This window comes from Eurosta solidaginis, chromosome 2 (genome assembly GCF_040869045.1).
Source record: "Eurosta solidaginis isolate ZX-2024a chromosome 2, ASM4086904v1, whole genome shotgun sequence".
Taxonomy (NCBI): Eukaryota; Metazoa; Arthropoda; class Insecta; order Diptera; family Tephritidae; genus Eurosta; species Eurosta solidaginis.
In genome coordinates this window covers 37,654,896-37,668,652 of record NC_090320.1, presented here as the reverse complement: position 1 = coordinate 37,668,652, position 13,757 = coordinate 37,654,896, and the positions used below count along the sequence as shown (strand labels likewise).

Sequence of the window (13,757 nt, the reverse complement as noted above, 5' to 3'; positions counted from 1 at the left end):
TTCCCGCCGGGAGAATTCCCGAAATCCGGCCCCACTTCCCGGCGGAGGCCGCAAACTTAGCGATAGAACGTGACCTTATAAGACAGCTTGATCCATGCGACCCCCAAATAAGGGATATAAACCAACGCATCAGATTGCTTGTGGATGAACACAAGCGGGCGAAATGGGAGGAACACCTAAGAGGTTGTAACCTCTCTACCGGTGTGGGTAAACTTTGGTCCACCGTAAAGTCCCTATCGAATCCGACTAAGCACAAAGACAAAGTTTCCATCGGGTTTGGCGACAAAGTGCTGTCGGACGCGAAAAAATGCGCGAGCGCTTTCTGCCGACGGTCGACAAAGATAGACGGAGAGCCAATAGACACGCACATAAACACAAATTCAGCGCGTCACCAATCACCATCACCGCTAAAGAGGTTGAGGACGCCATTGGTCGTGCTAAACCATACAAAGCAGTGGGCCCAGACGGCATAGCCATGCCGATGCTTAAAAGCCTAGGGAAATAGGGTTTCATATATTTAGCGCATTTCTTCAACCTGTCTCTTTCCACCTTTGTCATACCTGAGAAATGGAAAATGGCCAAGGTGGTCCCGCTACTAAAGCCTGGGAAACCAGCTAACATAGGTGAGTCGTATCGTCCGATATCTCTCCTATCGCCAGTGGCAAAGACGCTTGAAGCCATTTTGCTCAATTATTTCCAAGCAAATTTGCAGCTAGCCCCTCATCAGCATGGCCTCAGAAAACTCCATAGCACTACCACCGCGCTAAATGCCATTAGCGCCAAGACAAATTGTGGTTTAAATCAATACCCCCAGCATAGAACAGTACTCGTAGCGCTAGACCTATCAAAAGCTTTTGATACGGTCATCCATGGCTCGTTACTGCAAGACCTGGAAGGGTCTACCCTTCCCCCATGTCTTAAAAGGTGGACCGCAAATTATCTGGGTGGTCGGCAGGCATCGGTGCAATTTAGAAACGAAACATCAAAACCAAGGAGAATTAAATAAGGGGTGCCACAGGGTGGTCTCCTATCCCCACTTTTGTTTAATTTCTACATATCTAAGCTACCTTCACCACCGGAAGGAGTCACAATCGTTTCCTACGCCGATGACTGCACAATAATGGCCACAGGCCAAGGCCCAAAGATCGATGCGCTATACAATAAAATAAACGGCTACCTCCCTGATCTCTCCAGCTTCTTCGCCTCGCGAAACCTGGCATTATCACCGACTAAATCTTCCGCGACCTTATTTACAACATGGACGTCCCAAATGTCGACCATTTTGAACATCCACGTCGATGGCACTACGCTACCGACTGTCCTACACCCCAAAATCTTGGGTGTGACGTTTGATCAGGATCTACATTTTGGCGAGCACGCATCCGCAAAGATAAAGAAACGCTACGTGCTACGCGTCACCCATATGGTCGCCAAGCCTAAAAATCACCCACTGGAAGAAACTACAGGCCTGCCAAAATACTGCTCTCAGAATCGCCACGGGCTGTCTTCTTATGTCCCCAGAACACCATCTGCATAATGAGGCGAGAATACTCCCCATCAGGGAGAGAAATGAGATGCTGACCAAACAGTTCCTGTTGAATACCCAGAAACCTGGGCATCCCAAAAGACATCTGATTGATGAACCAGCACCGCCTAGGGGCTTAAGGAGTCACCTCCGATAGCATTTTGAGGAAATACGGTACCTGATAACCCAGCCGTATGAAGTGAAAAAACACAAGCAGGTCCTTGGTGAACTCCATAAACAGGCGTCGGACCTTTATGCCGGGAATTGCCCGGTGAATCCAGTGCTTAACGAAAATTATCCAAAACTCGCGGAAGAAAAACGCATACTCCCCAGGGAAACGCGTGTCACTCTTGCTCAACTTCGTTCTGGATACTGTAACAGGTTAAACTCTTACCTATCCAGAATCAACCCCGACATACAAAATGTATGCCCCGCTTGCAATGTGTCCCCACATGACACCAACCATCTCTTCAATTGTAATGTGGAACCAACGCCTCTAACACCCCTTTCCTTATGGTCCACCCCTGTTGAAACGGCAAGTTTCTTTGGACTCCCGTTAGAGGATATTGATGACAATTTGTGATTGGTCGCGGCTATTAGGTGGGGCGAGCATTGCTACAACAACAACAACAGTGAGGAATCCCTTGAGTTGCTTCTCGATACACATTTCCCATCGGGAGACGGTTTAGAAGAGCCAGCAGACATCACTCACACTTCGTTCACGCAGCTAGTAGTGCCGGGCTTGGTGACCGATACCAAGATCGAGTGGGCAGTGAAGACGTTTTCTAAGTTTAAATCGCCGGGCCCAGATGGTATATTCCCGGCCATGCTACAAGTCTCAAGTAGGGCGGTCGTGGAATGGCTTAAAATAATATTCGATGAGTGCATAAGACTGAATCATGTACCACACTCTTGGAGAACTGCTCGTGTAGCTTTTCTACCAAAGGCGGGGAAGATGGGCCACGTGCATCCCAAAGACTATAGACCCATTAGCTTAACATCATTTCTGCTCAAAACCTTTGAGAGGCTGATAGATGTGTACATAAAGTCCAACGTGGATGAAAAGCTGCTCTCCACAACACAGCATGCGTACACCAAAGGCAAGTCGGTAGACACCGCATTGCATAGGGTGGTAATAAGCATAGAAAAATCCCTGGAATATAAGGAGTATGCTCTAGGAGTCTTCTTGGACATTGCCGGGGCTTTCAATAATGTTGCAAAATGGGCATCTAATGTCGGGTTGAAAGTCAATGCGGAGAAGACGGATATGGTCTTGTTTACAAAGAGGTACAAGGTCCCAAATTGGACCAGGCCTAAGTTAGGACGGGTGACCTTACAGGAGAAACCTTGAACAAAATATCTAGGAATCATCCTAGACAGTAAGCTGTCATGGAAGCTCAACGTGGAGGAGAGGGTCAAGAAGGCCTCAACGGCACTCTATGCATGTAAAAGAATGCTGGGCTGTACGTGGGGCCTATCGCCCTCTCTTTCTCATTGGGTTTGTACAGCGATTGTAAGCCCTATTCTATACTATGGAGTTCTCGTTTGGTGGAAAGCCACACAAAAACAACATACCTCAAAAAATTATAGGGGGATGCAGACTATCGATGCTTAGCATTACGGGAGCCCTGAAAGCAACCCCGACGGCTGCACTGTATGCTATTCTGCACATTCCACCTGTAGACCTGGTAGCAAAGAACAAAGCATTAACGACCACAACCAGGCTCGGTGATTCGGGGCAGCTTGAGCGCCGACCATATGGCCATAGTAGTATAGCGTCATCAATCACAAGACGAACAGACTACCTGATTCCCTATCTGCGCTTCTAGGTGGACGGTCGGCGCAATGGTGCGCAAATGGCGGACGAGGCGATACATGTGTACACCGATGGTTCCAAAGTAGTAGAAGGAGTAGGGTCTGCGGTATACTGCGCTGATCCGGAAATAAGCAGATCCTACAGGCTGCCGGATTACTGCAGCGTTTTCCAAGAGGAAATATTAGCCGTAACCAAAGCAGTAGAAACCCTGGAAGAGAATAGCTTAAGCTGCAACCGTGTTAACTTTTATATTGACAGTCAAGCAGCAATTAAAGCAATAATCTGGCATAGCACAGCATCTAAATGCGTGTTAGAGTGTAAGCAGTCTCTGGAGAGAATCGGGACAGGGAAAAGCATACATCTATATTGGGTCCCAGGGCATATGGGAATAGATGGGAATGAAAAAGCGGACGAACTAGCTAAAAAGGGCGCATCCCTTGAAGCTTGCTCCGCAGACGTCCCAATTAGATTGGGCGAGATTAACCGAAGGCGAGAGGTGCACATGATCGATCAAGCAGGAAAGGCTTGGGTTCAAGCGCGGGGCTGTAAAGTGTTGAAGATTATGTGTAGGTCTTACAACCTTAGACTAACACAGTTGCTTCTATCATTAAAAAGAGAGGACTGTAGACTCATGACGGGTATTCTGACTGGACACTGCGTTCTGGTGTCACATGCCTTTAAATTAGGCTTGGTCAGTGATAGCAGATGTAGGAAGTGCGGGTTGGAGGAGGAAACGATCGAGCACGTTCTGTGCTCGTGCCCTGCACTTGCCAGGCTAAGACTCCAGCTATTAGGAGTGATACAGCTGTCAGATCTAGAAGCAGTAAGTGGCTTAAGTCCTAGGAAGCTTCTAGTATTTGCCAAGAGGCCGGAGTTATTTTATAACATAGGTCCTGGTTTTTGATAGGGTTTTTCAGTTTGGTCGTTAAAACAAATTTCTGGTAACACTACGGACTCAATCAGTCTATGTGAGGTCCTCATGGACCAGCCAGTTCAACCTAACCTATTTATTTATTTCAGTCTACTGATTTATAAATCTTATGTATACATATAACATATTTAATTAAATAGAGTAAACAAACTTAACTTATCCATTTTACTTTATTCTACCCAAGACCCCGATATCGAGGAAACGGTTAGAATTCTAACGTCAATTTCGTATGAATAAAAAATTTTGAAATACTGATTGTAGAAAAGCTATAATTTGAAAAAGCAAATTATTTCATTCTTTATCAGTTCTGATGTTTTCTTTTTTTATACTTAAAAAATTGAACAGCAGCAACCCTTGGGATGTTTGTCGTCATCGCCCGGCGGCGACGATAGAAATAAATCTATCGTCGCAAAATGACGTCGCGTAAATTTCGATCTTGTTCACCTTCATGTAATTATGGGGATTATATTTTTGACAAGGCGATGTTCGTCGCGTTTATTTCGCGGCGTCAGGGCATTGTGTTTCAAGCTTTAGGCTTTTGTCACAAATCACAGGTGATTTGTGGGATTTTGTGCCAAGGTGAGCACAAATCTTTACTACCGATAACTCTGTTTTCGATTAATTTATCGAATTCTCGCAAAGTTTCGCATTGTTATCGGAGTTATACATGCGTGCAAAATTTCAGCTCAATCGGACACCAGGAAGTGTATCAAATTTAACTTGCAAGATTTGATTACAGAAAACAGCCAAGTGAAACTAAATAAAAGCTTATAATAGTTATAGTTAAGGTTTTATTATACTCTCTATAAATAATCGTTATTTGTTTATTTAATAGTACAAGTTAGAGATAAAATAATTAAAGGTACCTGGCGCCATCCTCGTTCAACTCATTAATTGCAGTTTGTGCATTTGAAACTATCTATCTAGATACTATATATATATGAACATATTTACAAGCCATTATTGCTTTCTGTGGGCTGCACAAACTCATTTTTCGAAAGTCCAGTTCCTTTTTAAAAATTTGACTTGAAGGGAGGCCACCAATACGAGACATCCAGATATCTACTGAATGCTATAAAATAAAAAGAGTTACATACTAAGTTTTTAATAAAATGCTCTAACATATATACATATGTACGTGTAAAACATTAACATAAAATTAAAATGTGGATTTACTTACACTCACTGATCACGATGATGATCCTACGTTCGTTTCTTTGAATGGTTAATTAATCTATGCGTACGTAGACCCGAAAAATCAGCAAAAGCCGCATCGCATCGATCACAAGCAAAATTTTTCGAAATTATATGATCAACTGATACAGGAAGCTATAATTAAAAAAGTACATGTTTGGTTTTAAGATTTTTGCGACAAATTTCCTGTTCAAATATTTAACATAAAAAGGTTCATAAGAGGAAAATAAAATGCAAACTGTCTCTTAAAGCTTCAATTTTGAAAAAGGGACCACAAAAGAAACTATCGAAACCAAAAAAACTAAGACAAAAGCCTGGACCTGACACCGAGATTCTCATTACCCCTCGAGTGGTCACAGAAAATAATCGTAAACGATCCCAAAACTGATTTAAAACAACAGTATTCCAAAAATTCAGGGAAATTTTTTTATTTTTGGACAATGAGACAATGTTAAGTTGTTAATAACATTTTTTAAATAACAATTGAAAAAATAAAAGAAAATTTGAAGCTTTTTTCGATGAATTTCGGACCTTGCTGTTATTGTAGCAGTGCTTCCATCCAATAGGAGCGACCACTCACAAATTGTCATCTATATATACTCTAACGGGAGTTCAAGGAAACATGCTGTTTCAACAGGGGGAACTAGAGAGGGGTGTTAGAGGTGTTGCTTCCACATTGCAATTGAAGAGATGGTTGGTATCACATGAGGAGACGTTGCAAGCATAATATTGTAAGATGGTAACTGAACAAATAACGAATTGTATTAGATTAGGTACTAGATTAAGAAATGTACGATTGAAGATTAAGGCAACTCTGTAAAAGGAGAATACTAACGAAGAAGAAGAATAAGATGGTCGACTTACGGTTGTGAAACATAAGCCGTCATCCAGTGAGTTTTACAGCTCAGGATCACGCTCTACTCTCACGGGAATGCTCTGGATCATTGAGAGACTTGAGAAGCAGGGGTCGTGATATTTTCGCACACGTGAAATGTATTAGGCAGATGTCGCCGCTGTTTTTCATTTAACTCATACGGCGAAAGGCTAAGCAGCGACATCTATTTTTGAAAAAGTAAGTTTGTTGCCAAACAAAAGACAAGTAATTAACAAATTATCTGACTCACAAATTGAACCAAACTTCTATCTGTATTTATCTGGCTCAAATCTTTGTTGTTGCATTTACATGCAAAATTATTTATCTGGCTCAGGATCTTTGCCACCGGATGATGGCTATAGATTGATTGTGAACGACGAAAAGTGTGGTTTTATTAACTCGGTTGCATCTCCTTCTATATAAGGAAATATGTTGGTCAAGTTTTACAATATACATTATGTATGTCGTGGTTGATTCTGGATAGATAAGAGTTTAACCTATTACTGTATCCATATCGAAGTTGAGCTATAGTGACGCGCGTCTCCCTAGGGAGTTTGCTTTCCTCTTATGCGAGTTCAGGGTATTTAGCTTCAAGAACTGGGTTCGCCGAGCAATTCCTGGCATAGGGTGCCGACGCCTTTTTGTGGATATCACTGAGAACCTTTCTTTGTACTTCTTCTACATACGGCTCTGTTCCTAGGTGCCGTATTTCCTAATAATACTTGCGGGCGGCCACCGTGGTGTGATGATAGCGTGCTCCGCCTACCACACCGTGTGCCCTGGGTTTTTCAATTAGAAGAAAATTTTTCTAAGTGGGGTCGTTCTCTGCAGTGTTTGGCAAGGGCTGCGAGTGTATTTCTGCCATGAAAAGCTCTCAGTGAACACTCGTCTACCTTGCAGATGCCGTTCGGAGTCGGTATAAAACATGTAGGTCCCGTCCGGCCAATTTGTAGGGAAAATCAAGAGGAGCTCGCAAATTGGAAGAGAAGCTCGGCCTAAAATCTCTTCGGAGGTTATCACGCCTTACATTTATTTTTTACTTGCGGAGATGACTTCTTAATTTCGTCTGGGGCGGGTCCTCTTTAACCAGATGTCTGTTGGGATGCCCAGCTTTCTGGGTATTCAACAGAAACTGTTTGTTCAGTATTTCATTTCTTTCCCTAATGGGGAGTACTCTCGCCTCACTGTGTAGGTGGTGTTCTGCGGACATAAGAGGACGGTGTTTTTACAGGCCTGTATTTTCTTCCAGCGAGTAATCTTTAGGCTCGGCGACCATATCGGGGATCACTCTTACATTACTTTATTACTGCTGAGGCAGGGGTTTTTAGTGCGAGTTAGCCGTACCGTTTTTGACGCTTAAGTAAGGTGAGCGGTAAAATATTGTGTTATCGACGAATACGAATAGGTCTAACTCCACCCAACTTTTACTGGAATTTAAACCCGCACTGAAAACCCGGGCTTCAATTGGGGTAATCACAGTAAACAGAGTTTATACAAATTTTACAGATTGCTTCAAAGTTTCTCTTCTGTTTGCCTGCACAAAATTAAAGCAACTGATAGGTGAGAGTTACGTCGGGCGTTATCTTCGTTTCTTCGCGAAACAACAACAAATAAAGTTACCATAGTGTTAAGCATGTCAAAGTTAATAGACGGCAAAATTAAAATTGTAGATAACCCAAAACTGCGATTACCTCAACTGTTAATTGGTTATCTGTGTCATCACTACTGTAAACGTAGTATAAGTATTATGGTCTAATATGACCACGAGTCAATTGTAATAGAATAATAGAACGATTGTTAAAGCAACCCGGAAATTTGATTGGTTGCCGCTGAGCTGTCAAAATAATAAAGAATGGCGGTTCTCTTTTCCGGACGACCCATGATGTAATAATAAAGGTGATGTCAACAACATAACCTCACTTTTTCGGCAGCTCTAAATGTCAGTATTTACGTGTAATTCAAAAGTATAAAATTTGGATTGCTTAACTTTTCGTACAAATTCTTTAAATAAATTAGTTTTCTGCAAAATTTTGTCTATATTCTGTTAGGGAATACAAAGTTACGTTAATCCTTTTAGCTAAACAATTCTAGTAACGGCTTATATAGCTATAATATTTCTAAACGTATAGTAAAATCTACTACGATCGTAGTAGAACTCAAAGGCAGTTCGGTATGATAGACAACCCTCTAATTTATGCATGCCGAACTTGTCAGAATAAGGGAAAACGTCAACGGGATGAGAACACCTGAATATTCATTTCATCATGCGGAAGACCAACAACCGATCAACATCGTTTTCTTTTAAGCTCCTGAAAAATCGAAGTGCATCCCAAAATAAACACAATAAAATCGACTTTTAAACTACCTTATATGAAAAATGTTTGACTTTGTGGATCACTTTAGAATAAACATTAATTAATTTCATTGGGTTTGTGAATATGCATATAAGCATAAATTTTTATCTCACCTCTTTAGAATCATGCTTTTGCTTATAATGTAACCTCGAATGTTTTAGTAGATATTCCATATTGATAAAACATTTGCCGCATTCTTTACAAACATGTTTCCGGAAATGATAGCGCGCTTTATGTTTGGCCAAGTCATCTTCGCTTCGAAATTTGTCTTCACAATACAGGCAAGGAAATTCCAAAATTGTAAGTGGATGGTCATAATTTATATGAGCTAGCAAGGTATCCTCGTGGTCAAATAATTTCCAACAATCAGCACAAGTGTAACGTGGTAAATCGTGACATAAGTGTTCATTTCTCATATGTATTGTAAAATGTGATTTATGTTGATAACGTAATGAACATTTCGGACAAGTGTAAAGAATATCAACTTTGCCATTTTTGTTCAAACTTCTTAAGAGCACCTTAGTTTTAGATATTCTGAGATTTTTTGGCATTTGGTCTTTGTTCTCCTTACATAGTTTCTGCATTGGTATCTATATTTGTGAATGTCAAAGTTATAAAATTAACTGCATTTTTACTTATTATTCAATGCGTTTGAGACAATGTTTGAAAAACTATCCCCCTATTGGGAGTGTCGATCGGAATAGAATCGACTATTTGTCGATCTAATCTTTTTTTAATTTTGATGTTGTGCCAATAAACGATGTGTATGGGCAATTTTAAACGATTTCAAAGGAAACATACATTTTTCTTATGTATTTTTTTGTTTTTTTTTTTTTTGTTAACCTACTCATTTTTGTATATGTTACATATTGTCACGGATATTAGCATCACTAACTTATCCCATCACTAAGGCGATGCTAAGGCCATGCCAAGCAGTATTTACGTTAATAATCAAATCAAGTATACACATATATAAGGCAGTCCAGAGAGATGTCACACACAGATGCATTTACTTATACGCCTATGTATGCGCGAGAGACTGTAAACTACAAACATTCACATAAATAATTCAATCATTATGTATCTACATAAACGAATAAATAATTGCGTCTACACATATGTACGTATACGAGCAGCGGAGCGGCAATGCACAAACACATGCATATATCGTATCTGAGTTGTCACAAGAGAGAGCAATAATGTGTGCACGTAGTTGTGGCTGGCGATTTTGTAGCCGAACTAACTAGTAACTTCTGGAAATCGAAGAGCCTAGAAGTATGCAGCGTAAACTATAAAAGCGGGGCAGGCGAGTAAGAAGTAATTCAGTTTGATTTGAGTTGTCAAGCAGTTTGATTAAGACGATATCTAGCGAGCAATAGCAGTGTTATTTTGAATAGTAGAGTTTCATTGAGCTATCAATCAGTGTGGTTATTAAGCAAGCTATTTGTTGCACAGTTTGTTATTGTGAAGTACTTTAATAAAGGCCATTTTGCATTATTACAAATTGGAGTTATTTATTCAACAGTTTAGTGATTCGAACTTAGCAGAGGATTGCAAATAAGAGGATTTACAAGCAAATTCGTTACAATTGGTGTCAGAAGAGGAATTGTTGAATAAATTCCGAAGATTGGGAATACAACTTTGACATGGCAAAGTTCAGTGAATTGAAGATCCAGCAACTGAAAAAGGAGTTGGAGAACCGTGGATTAAATACAACCGGCAATAAGATCGAACTTCAAGCATGGCTACGAGAGGTAATGGAGTCGCAAGGAATTGATGTGGACGAGTTTGTCTTTTATCCTGATGGGGACGAAACAACAACAAAAATTGAAGAGAAAAACGAAACATCGCAGACAGTTACTAGCACAGACTTGAACATGATATTGGCTGCAATATCTGCACAAACATCGACAGTAGCATCAATGTCGTCGCAACTGGCATCTCAACTAGAAGAACAGAAAAAGTATATGTCATCTCAACTAGAAGAACAGAAAACGTATATGTCATCACAGATGGAATCCCAAGAGACACGAATAACATCGAAGATTGAAGCACAGGAAACACAAATTTCTTCACAACTTGAAGAACAGAAGACGTATATGGTATCCCAACTGGAATCGCAGGAAACCCGTATAACATTACAATTGGAAGAACAGAAGACACATTTGGCATCTCAACTGGAAGCGCAAGAGGCACGTATATCTGCAATATCGGCACAAATTTCGGAACACGTATCATCGCAGCTCTTTGTGAAACTGGAAGAGCAGGATGCAAAAATTTTACAACTCGAGGGCAAAATTGATGCCGAAATAGAAGCGTTAAAAGGTCGTATGGAGCAGTTACAACTAAACCGCCCAGCTGTTTCAGCCAGTAATCCAAAGGTAAAGACACCATCCTTTGACGGTTCTGTTCCTTTTCAGGTCTTTAAGCTACAGTTTGAGAAGACCGCAGCAGTGAACCAATGGAATGCTGAAGATGAAGTTGCAGCTCTGTTCGTGGCACTGAAAGGGCCTGCCGCGGAAATCTTACAGACCATCCCAGAGTACGAGCGGATTCACTACGAAACATTGATGAGCGCTTTAGAGAGACGTTACGGAAGCGAGCATAGGAAACAGATATTCCAAATTGAGTTGCAAAACCGCTACCAAAAAGCAAATGAGACATTGCAGGAGTTTGCTTCAGATGTTGAAAGGTTGGCTCATCTCGCAAATGCGGACGCACCCGTGGAATACACCGCGAGGGTAAAAATCCAGAGTTTTATAAATGGCATACGAGATGTGGAAACGAAGCGGGCTACATATGCGAATCCCAAACTAACATTTGCTGAAACGGTATCGCATGCTCTGATACAGGAAACAGCGTCGCTTCTGTGTAAGCCAGTTTTCAAAGCACGCCGTGTGGAAGTAGAAAGGCCAGAGTGGGTAGAAACAATTTTGGAAGCACTGAAGGGATCTCAACAGAAGAATGCCGGAGTTATTAAATGTTTCAAGTGCGGCAACCCAGGTCACATTGCACGTCATTGCGATCTTGGTCCTAATAGTTCCAACAATGTGGGTGGCCATAAACGCAAAGCTGGAGGAGATGAGCAAGAGCGAGTAAGAGGTAGAGAGCTAGATCCAGCTATTGAATGCCCTGTGATATCTGTGTCGCAAATTGGTAGAAAATCGAGCAGTCTTACCGTCAGAGGGAATGTGGATGGCAAAGAACGAGTACTGACTGTAGATACGGGCGCATCTCATTCCTTGATCCGATCTGACTTGGTCAACAGGAGAGTAAAACCGTTACCTGGAGCAAAGTTGCGTACGGTCACTGGCGAGTATAACCAAGTTCAGGGAGAAGTGATATGTGAAGTATTGATTGGGAAGGTCATGGTTCTACACAAATTTGTTGTGGCGGAGATTGTTGATGAAGTTATATTGGGAGTGGATTTCTTGGTTGACCATGACATCAAGATCGATATGCAGAGAAGGGTGATGCGTTATGAGAACCAAGATGTGCCACTTAACTTTAGTTTGGAAAAAGGGTTCAGCAGTAATCGGGTACTGGTGGAGAATACTCGACGAAGGCCACGAAATTCAAAGGTAAAGGTTGATAGATCGAATGGGCCAAATAAATCAAAATCAAAAGTACCTGCGAGAGAAACACTGGCATTGACAAAACCTAAAAGACGCAGGAAAACGAAGCAACGAATTTCCGAGAAAGAATGCGAGGGTAGTTTCAAGCCGGAGCGCACTACTGTTGTAAAATGTGGGAACGATACCGATTATGCAAAGGAAATTCGTCCAGCGCAAGCTCTACGAAGTGGTTCATTGGCCAAACAACAGAGTGTGAAGGAACGAACCAGGGTATTGCGTGGTACGATGAAACACAGGTACCATGAGAACAATAATTCGAAAGGTTTCTTGGCGGAAGATTTGGTACTGTTATACAACCCTCACCGGCGGAAAGGTGTTCCATCCAAATTTCGGTGCAGTTGGGAAGGCCCGTACAAGGTTGTGAAGAAGATCAGTGATACCATCTACCGCATACAAACCACTGGGAAACCACGGGTTAGAAGAGTGGTACATTTGGAGATGCTAGCGGCAGTTAGATCGGGAGATTTGTCTGATCGGGACGATCAGACTTAGGTGGAGGGCAGTGTCACGGATATTAGCATCACTAACCCGATCACTAAGGCGATGCTAAGGCCATGCCAAGCAGTATTTACGTTAATAATCAAATCAAGTATACACATATATAAGGCAGTCCAGAGAGATGTCACACACAGATGCATTTACTTATACGCCTATGTATGCGCGAGAGACTGTAAACTACAAACATTCACATAAATAATTCAATCATTATGTATCTACATAAACGAATAATTGCGTCTACACATATGTACGTATACGAGCAGCGGAGCGGCAATGCCCAAACACATGCATATATCGTATCTGAGTTGTCACAAGAGAGAGCAATAATGTGTGCACGTAGTTGTGGCTGGCGATTTTGTAGCCGAACTAACTAGTAACTTCTGGAAATCGAAGAGCCTAGAAGTATGCAGCGTAAACTATAAAAGCGGGGCAGGCGAGTAAGAAGTAATTCAGTTTGATTTGAGTTGTCAAGCAGTTTGATTAAGACGATATCTAGCGAGCAATAGCAGTGTTATTTTGAATAGTAGAGTTTCATTGAGCTATCATTCAGTGTGGTTATTAAGCAAGCTATTCGTTGCACAGTTTGTTATTGTGAAGTACTTTAATAAAGGCCATTTTGCATTATTACAAATTGGAGTTATTTATTCAACAGTTTAGTGATTCGAACTTAGCAGAGGATTGCAAATAAGAGGATTTACAAGCAAATTCGTTACAATATTTACTTTTGCGCCAAAATTCTAGTCTCTGGATGATGCCTAAAAATAACGGCATTGTCATTTCCGAAATCCCGGGATTCGATGCCTTAGTGAATATTGTTAGCTTAATGTGAAAATGTGCTAAGTCAACTTTTACAAATTTTACAGGAGACGAAAAAAAATTTATAATTTTTGAAATAACCTTTTTTTTCAAAACTGTGAATGAGGATACCTT

The 13,757-nt window shown here is 41.3% G+C and overlaps 1 protein-coding gene across 2 annotated transcripts in view; it reads right to left on the bottom strand.

Annotated features, from left to right (window-relative positions):
• Positions 1-5,040: 5,040 nt before the first annotated feature.
• The window catches only part of LOC137239567 (zinc finger protein weckle-like), a 185,253-nt gene continuing 176,536 nt past the window's right edge, over positions 5,041-13,757 (bottom strand). For both annotated transcript variants that reach the window (XM_067765000.1, XM_067764999.1), the window contains exons 3-5: positions 8,808-9,284; positions 5,453-5,601; positions 5,041-5,344 (exon numbers count right to left, since the gene is read on the bottom strand). In XM_067765000.1, the coding sequence (XP_067621101.1) occupies positions 5,476-5,601; positions 8,808-9,284 (603 nt within the window). In that variant the 3' untranslated portion in view covers positions 5,041-5,344; positions 5,453-5,475. The remainder of the gene's footprint in view (positions 5,345-5,452; positions 5,602-8,807; positions 9,285-13,757) is intronic.